At 40.0% G+C, this 8,101-nt stretch overlaps 1 protein-coding gene across 1 annotated transcript in view; it reads right to left on the minus strand.

Moving 5' to 3' along the window:
* LOC106085261 (protein artichoke) overlaps positions 1–8,101 on the minus strand; it is a 65,689-nt gene that overhangs the window by 29,431 nt on the left and 28,157 nt on the right. Inside the window, exons 3-4 of the mRNA XM_059361396.1 lie at positions 3,444–3,586; positions 2,666–2,825 (exon numbers count right to left, since the gene is read on the minus strand). Of these exons, the coding sequence (XP_059217379.1) occupies positions 2,666–2,825; positions 3,444–3,586 (303 nt within the window). The remainder of the gene's footprint in view (positions 1–2,665; positions 2,826–3,443; positions 3,587–8,101) is intronic.

Consider the following 8,101-nt stretch of genomic DNA (forward strand, 5'->3'; position numbering starts at 1 on the left):
TCGAATGAACATTTCATTATGAACATTTCATTATGGAACAGGGGCAAATTTCTCACTTACCAATGAGAGCTGTCCGATTCACGTTTTAAGCTCAATGATAAGGGACCTCCTTTTTATAGCCGAGTTCGAACGGCGTGCCGCAGAGCGACACCTTATTGGGGAGAAGTTTTACATGGTAAAGGATTTCACAAATGTCGCCAGCACTATGAGGGCATAACCACCGTTGAAAAATTTTCTGATGTTCCTGTCAGGATTCGAACCAGGGCGTTCGGCGTCATAGGCGGACATGCTAAGCACTCGGAAGCCGCAGAGTAGTGTGACTTCCAATAACTGTGCCAAGTATGGTCCAAATCGGTCTATAACCTGATACGCTCCCATATAAATCGATCTCCTGATTTGATTTCTTGAGCCTCTGGAAGACGCAATTTAAGTCCGATTCGACTGAAATTTCTTTTATGACTTTCAACAACTGTGTCAAGTACGGTCTCAATTGGTCCATAACTTGATATAGCTCCCATATAAACCGATCTCCCGATTTGACTTCTGGAGACTCTGGAAGGCGTAATTTTTGTCCGATTTGGCTGATATTTTGCATGTAGGGTTTAGCTTCCAACAACTGTGTCAGGTACGGTCCTAATTGGTAATAACCGATCTCTCGATTTGACTTCTTGCCCGATTTGGCAGAAGTTTTCCTGTGTCAAGTACGGTCCAAATCGGTCTATAACCTGATAAGGCTCCCATATAAGCCGATCTCCCAAATTGACTTCTTGAGCTTTTACAAGCGGCAATATTTGTCCGATTTGGCTGAAATTTTGCACGCGGTTGTCTGTTACGACTTCCAAAAACTGTGCTAAATACGGTCCAAATCGGTCTATAACCTGATATAGCTCCCATATAAACCGGTCTCTCGATCATTCTAGTTCGGTTCCTAGAAGCTTTAATTTTTGCTGGTTGGTACGTAGGATAAAATTATGCCCTTCAACTAAATTTATTTTGTATAAATTTTTAATAGAATCCACTGTGGTGGGTTTCCAAGATTCGGCACGGCCGAAGCTTTTAATTGTTACGTGTTTTTAAAGCCTCCACCAAAGAATGGGGGAATACTTATTTCGTCATTCCGTTTGTAACACATCGAAATATTGATCTGAGACCCAAGAAAGTATATATATTCGCGATCGTCTTGACATTCTTTGCCGATTTAGCCATGTCTGTCCGTCTGTCGAAAGCACGCTAACTTTCAAGGGAGTAAAGATAGGTGCTTGAAATTTTCCATAAATTGATTGTAAACGGGCTAAATCGGTCCATGTTTTGGTATAGCTACCATATAAACCGATAACGGATATTGACTTCTTGAGCAACTAGAGGGCGCATTTCATTTCCAATTTGTCTAAAATTTTGCTCCATGTGTTTTATTTTGACTTTCAACAACTCTGCCAAGTGTGCTCTAGATGGGTTCACAACCTGACATGGCTCCCATATAAACCGATCTCGCATCTTGACTTCTTGAGCCGCTAGAGGGCGCAATTATTATCTGATTCGGTTGAAATTTTGAATGCATTTTTCTGTTCTAGCTTCTAACGACTGCGCCAGGTATGGTTCAAAGCGGTTGATAAGCTGATATTGCTCCCATAATAATCGATCTCGGATCTTGACTTCTTGAGCCGCTAGAGGGCGCATTTATTATCTGATTCGGCTGAAATTTTGAATGAATTTTTCCGTTCTAGCTTCTAACAACTGCGCCAGGTAGGATTCAAATCGGTTGATAAGCTGATATTGCTCCCATATAAATCGATCTCGGATCTTGACTTCTTGAGCCGCTAGAGGGCGCAATTATTATCTGATTCGGCTGAAATTTTGAATGAATTTTTCTGTTCTAGCTTCTAACAACTGCGCCAGGTAGGATTCAAATCGGTTCATAAGCTGATATTGCTCCCATAATAATCGATCTCGGATCTTGAATTCTTGAGCCTCTAGAGGGCGCAATTATTATCCGACTTGGCTTAAATTTTGCATGCATTTTTTTGTTTTAGCTTCTAACAACTGCGCCAAGCATGGTTCGAATCCGTTCATTAGCTGATATTGCTCCCATATAAATCGATCTCGGATCTTGACCTCTTGAGCCGCTAGAGGGCGCAATTATTATCCGACTTGGCTTGAATTTTGCATGCAGTTTTTTGTTTTAGCTTCTAGAAACTACGCCAAATATGGTTCAAATCGGTTCATAACCTGATATTACTCCCATATAAACCGATCTCGGATCTTGACTTCTTTAGGCGCTAGAGGGCGCAATTATTATCCGATTTGGCTGAAATTTAGCATGAAGTGTTTTTTTCTAATACCTAACAACTACGCCAAGTATGGTTCAAATCGGTTCAAAAGCTGATATAGCTGCCATATAATACGATCTCCGATTTTGACATCTTGAGCCGCTAGAGGGTGCAATTATTATGCGATTTCACTGAAATCAATAACTGCACCATGTATGGCCCAAATCGGTTCACAACCAAATTTTTTACTTTACTACTTTTCTGTTACGACTTCCAATTCTTATATTAACACCGTTACAAAATTTAATTTTCATAAAATATTACGACACCGCCGAAAATGTGTCATCAATATCGCAAGCAATAAGGAAAAGAAAAAAATTCATATTCTTGCATCTTACCTGTGATGGCAGAACCTGTTGGCCACTGTAGCGTTGAGAATACGAGACGATGGGAGCACCGTATGGCAGCTGTGGAGCTTCACCATGAAATACCGCACGATCACAATCCATGGCCACTGCGCCAAGTTGTCCCGTTGAGCCAAAGGCAACAACATTGCATCTATTTAAGAATAAAATAACAATAAAAACAGCATAAACAACAACAGCAGCAACAACAAACAGATGAAATAAAACGGTATTGGGAAAAATCTCGATATAAAAATCAAAGTCATTGTTGTCGTATAGTAGGGGGGAAACAAAAAAAGAAAAACACAAAAACAACAACAAATCTATGGAAAATCAATCTGCCATAGGCGGAAATTGTTTCTTTTTTTTTCTCTTAATTTTATTTAATGTGATGCTGTTGCTTTTTGTGTGTGTGTGTGTGTGTGTGTTTTTTTTTCTTCATTCATGGTTTTTCCTCTGTTGTTCTGTTTTTCATTTATCCATAATCATGTTTTTCAAATTCTTTAGAATTTTTATTGCTTCGATTAGCATAGCCAGTCAGTTAGTCTGTTTGTCTGTCTGCCTGTCTGTGGGTTAGTTAGACCTAGGCTCTTTGTTAAACTAGTAATGCTAAGAAGCAGTGATCATGACGGTGACAGTTAATGACTGGAGTGCGTAGTGATTGCTGTTTTCTAGCTGTCTTAAAATTGGTTTTCAGTCTGTCTGTCTGGCGGCATGTTTGTCTGTTAGCCGGTCTTTTGGTCTTTGTGTTCTTTTTTTTTCTTTTACACACCTGCAGGGTAAACGCAAAGCTGGACTCAGTTCTGGACATGGTCGCCAGGCTTTGATTTGTGACAAATAGAGCAGCAGCAGCAGGAATATGCTTAAGTGTCGTATTCGCTGTATGTGTTGTCGCCGATGGTGATAGTAGAACATCTGTGAAAAGAAAACAGACATATGAAATATTAGTAAAAATTATAATTTAAAATTTTTTTTTAAATATGGGATAATAAAAAAGTAACTTGTTCTGAAATACCAGTTCAGTACTGGTAAAGAATTTGTAAAAGAATGTTGATATGACAAGTGTGCCAGTTATGAAGTAATTTTAATGGATTAATCCACCTCTTGTTAGGTGGAATTTTCAATTAGATAGCTAATGGGAAATTTGGACTTACAATAGCAAGACTACAAACAAGACAAAGAGTCTGGAAGGCTAGGGTGGCCTTCCAGACTTGGTCTTGAAAAAAGTTATCACATTAGTTTTCTACTCTCAAATACCTTTCATTTGAGCCCCTTAATGCCGTGGTCAGTAAATAATTACAGTTTGAGGAGCGTTTTGGGGGTGGGGTGGACCACCAGACATTGGGCTCTCAATTCCGTGCTCTACTCCTAAATATTGAGTTGCCCAAAAAGTAATTGCGGATTTTTTAAAAGAAAGTAAATGCATTTTTAATAGAACTTAGAATGAACTTTAATCAAATATAATTTTTTTGCACTTTTTTTCTAAAGCAAGCTAAAAGTAACAGCTGATAACTGACAGAAGAAAGAATGCAATTACAGAGACACAAGCTGTGAAAAAATTTGTCAACGCCGACTATATGAAAAATCCGCAATTACTTTTTGGGCAACCCAATACCTTTAATTTTTATCCCATATTGTCATGATCGTCTTATATCTCTATGTAGGGGGTTTTGGGGTCGTGGTGGTCTCTAAGGTAGCAGGACCCGAATTTTTAATACCAATTTCGTACTATACTCCCGAATACCCGAATTTTATTTGAGTCTCATATTGTCCCAATCGGTTCACTTTAATTTTTGGAGGAGTTTTTGTGATAGCGGCTGGGTTCGCCAACCTTCTGAGAATGCCTTTCTTTGGAGTCCTGTATTGTCATGATCGTCCAATACGCCTATTTGTGGGGGTTTTGGGGTCGTTGCGGTCTCCTAGGTACTTCTTCTGAATTTTAATACCAATTTCGTACTTTGCTCTTGAATACCTTTCGTTTGGGTTAAAGGGGAGGGTTCGCCCCGTTTCGATATGAAACAAGTAAAAAGGCGTTAAGTTCGGTCGAGCCGAACTTTGAATACCCACCACCTCGAGTGTTTATGTAAACCACCAAAATCCGGTGAAAATTAATTATAGCAGTTATATCGAAATATGTTCTGATTTGGACCAAATACTAGTAAGTACAGTAGTTATACCTAAAAATAAACCGATCGGAACCATATACAACACGGATGTCGAAAAATCTAACTTAAGTCACTGTATCAAATTTCAGTGAAATCGGATTATAAATGCGCCTTTTATGGGGCCAAGACTTTTAATCGAGATATCGGTATATATGGCAGCTATATCCAAATCTGGACCAATCTGAGCCAAATTTATGAAGGATGTCGAGGAGCCTAACATAACTCACTGTCCCAAATTTCAGCAATATCGAATAATAAATGTGACTTTTATGGGCCTAAGACCCTAAATCGGAGGATCGGTCTATATGACAGCTATATCCAAATCTGCACCGATCTGGGTCAAATTGACGAATTACGTCGAAGTGCCTAACACAACTCATTGTCACAAATTTCAGCAAAATCGGATAATAAATGTGGCTTTTATGGGCCTAAGACCCTAAATCGGAGGATCGGTCTATATGGCAGGTATATTCAAATCTGGACCTAGCTGGGCCAAATTGACGAATTACGTCGAAGGGCCTAACACAACTCACTGTCCCAAATTTCAGCAAAATCGAATAATAAATGCGGCTTTTATGGGCCTAAGACCCTAAATCGGAAGATCGGTCTATATGGCAGCTATAACCAAATCTGGACCGATTTGGGCCAAATTGACGAAGGATGTCGAAGGGCCTAACACAACTCATTGTCACAAATTTCAGCAAAATCGGGTAATAAATGTGGGTTTTATGGGCCTAAGACCCTAAATCGGAAGATCGGTCTATATGGCAGCTATAACCAAATCTGAACCGATCTGGGCCAAATTGACGAAGGATGTCGAGTAGCCAAACACAACTCACTGTCACGAATTTCAGCAAAATCGGATAAAAAATGTGGCTTTTATGGGCCTAAGACCCTAAATCGTAGGATCGGTCTATGTGGCAGCTATATCCAAATCTGGACCGATCTGAGCCAAATTGAAGAAGGATGTCGAAGGGCCTAACACAACTCACTGTCCCAAATTTCACCAAAATCGGATAAAAATGTGGCTTTTATGGGCCTAAGACCACAAATCGGAGGATCGGTCTATATGGCAGGTATATTCAAATCTGGACCTAGCTGGGCCAAATTGACGAAGGATGTCGAGGGGCCTAACACAACTCACTGTCCAAAATTTTAGAAAAATAGGATAATTAATGTTGTTTTTATGGGTATAAGACCCTAAATCGGCGGATCGGGGCTATATAAAGATATAGTCCGATATAGCCCATCTTCGAACTTAACCTGCTTATGGACAAAAAAAAAAAAACAACAGACAGACGGGCGGACATGTCTAGATCGTCTTAGCTTTTTACGCCGATCAAGAATATATATACTTTATAGGGTCGGAAATGTATATTTCGATGTGTTGCAAACGGAATGACCACCATCCTTGGTGGGTATAAAAATTATAGAGCCTTTTGCTTACTTTATCCCCTGTACATAATATATTCCCGAATACCTTTCATTTGACTCCCATATTGCCAAGATAGTTCAATATGCTTTTTTGAGTTGGTTTTGGGGTCGGGGCGGCCCTCTAGCTCCCTGCAACCAATTTTAATATCAAGTTCGCACTCTGCTTCCGAGTACCTTTTATTTGAATACCATATTGTTTCGATCGGTTTCTGAGTACTTTTGCGATAAAGGGGAGGGTCCGCTCACTTTTAATATCAACAAATTTTATAGCCTTTTTCTCCTTACAGACCATAAATCGTAACCTACTCCCGAATACCTTTCATTTGAGCCCCATATTGCTTTGATTGTTCAATAAGCCCATTAAAGGGGTTTTAGGTCGGGGGAGTGCCCTTAGGTACCAGGACCACATTTTTACTACCAATTTCTTACTCTGCTCCCTAAAACCTTTCATTTGAGTCCCATTTTGTCCCAATCGGTCCACTTTTATTTTTGGATGGTGCTTTTGTGGTAAAGGGGAGGGTCCGCCCCCTTTCGATATCAATGAATTATGTAGACTATTGCTCTTACCCGATCATATTCGTAATCTACTCCCGAATACCTTTCCTTTGAGTCCCATGTTGCAATGATTGTCCAATATGCCTTTATGTGGGGGTTTTGGGGTCAGGGCAACCCCTAGGTACCAGGGCTCAATTTTACTACCAATTTTGTACTCTACTCCCAAATACCTTTCATTTGAGTCCCATATTGTCCTAGTCGGTCCACTTTTATTTTTGGGTGTTAATTTTTGTGGTCACCGTAGCATAGAGGTTAGCATGTCCACCTATGACGCTGGTCGGGTCGAATCCTGGAAGGAACATCAGTAAATTTTTCAGCGTTGGTTATGCCATCTTAATGCTGGCGACATTTGTGAGGTACTTTGCCATGTAAAAACTTTTCACCAAAGAGATGTCACTCTGCGGCAGGCCGTTCGGGCTCGTCTATAAAAGGGAGTTCCCTTATCATTGAGCTTAAAATTGAATCGGACAGCACTCATTGGTTTGTGAGAAGTTTGCCCCAGTTCCTTTATGGAATGTTCATGGGCAAATTTACATCTTTTTATACCCTCCACCATAAGATGGGGGTATACTAATTTCGTCATTCTGATTGTAACTACTCGAAATATTCTTCTTAGACCCCATAAAGTATATATATTCTTGATCGTCGTGAAATTTTATGTCGATCTAGCCATGTCCGTCCGTCCGTCTGTCTGTCCGTCCGTCCGTCTGTCTGTCGAAAGCACGCTAACTTCCGAAGGAGTAAAGCTAGCCGCTTGAAATTTTGCACAAATACTTCTTATTAGTGTAGGTCGGTTGGTATTGTAAATGGGCCATATCGGTCCATGTTTTGATATAGCTGCCATATAAACCGATCTTGAGTCTTGACTTCTTGAGCCTCTAGAGTGCGCAATTCTTATCCGATTGGAATGAAATTTTGCACGACGTGTTTCGTTATTATATCCAAAAACTGTGCCAAGTATGGTACAAATTGGTCCATTACCTGATCTAGCTGCCATATATACCGATCTTGGGTCTTGACTTCTTTAGCCTCTAGTGGGCGCAATTCTTATCCGATTGGAATGAAATTTTGTACGACGTGTTTTGTTATGTTATCCAATAACTGCGCCAAGTATGGTTCAAATCGGTTCATAACCTGAGATAGCTGTCATATAAACCGATCTTGGATCTTGACTTCTTGAGCCTCTAGGGGGCGCAATTCCTATCCAAAGTGGCTGAAATTTTGAATGACGTATTTTATTATGACTTTCAACAACTGTGCCAAATAAGGTTCAAAT

The sequence above is a fragment of the Stomoxys calcitrans genome, chromosome 2, assembly GCF_963082655.1.
Source record: "Stomoxys calcitrans chromosome 2, idStoCalc2.1, whole genome shotgun sequence".
Lineage (NCBI taxonomy): Eukaryota > Metazoa > Arthropoda > Insecta > Diptera > Muscidae > Stomoxys > Stomoxys calcitrans.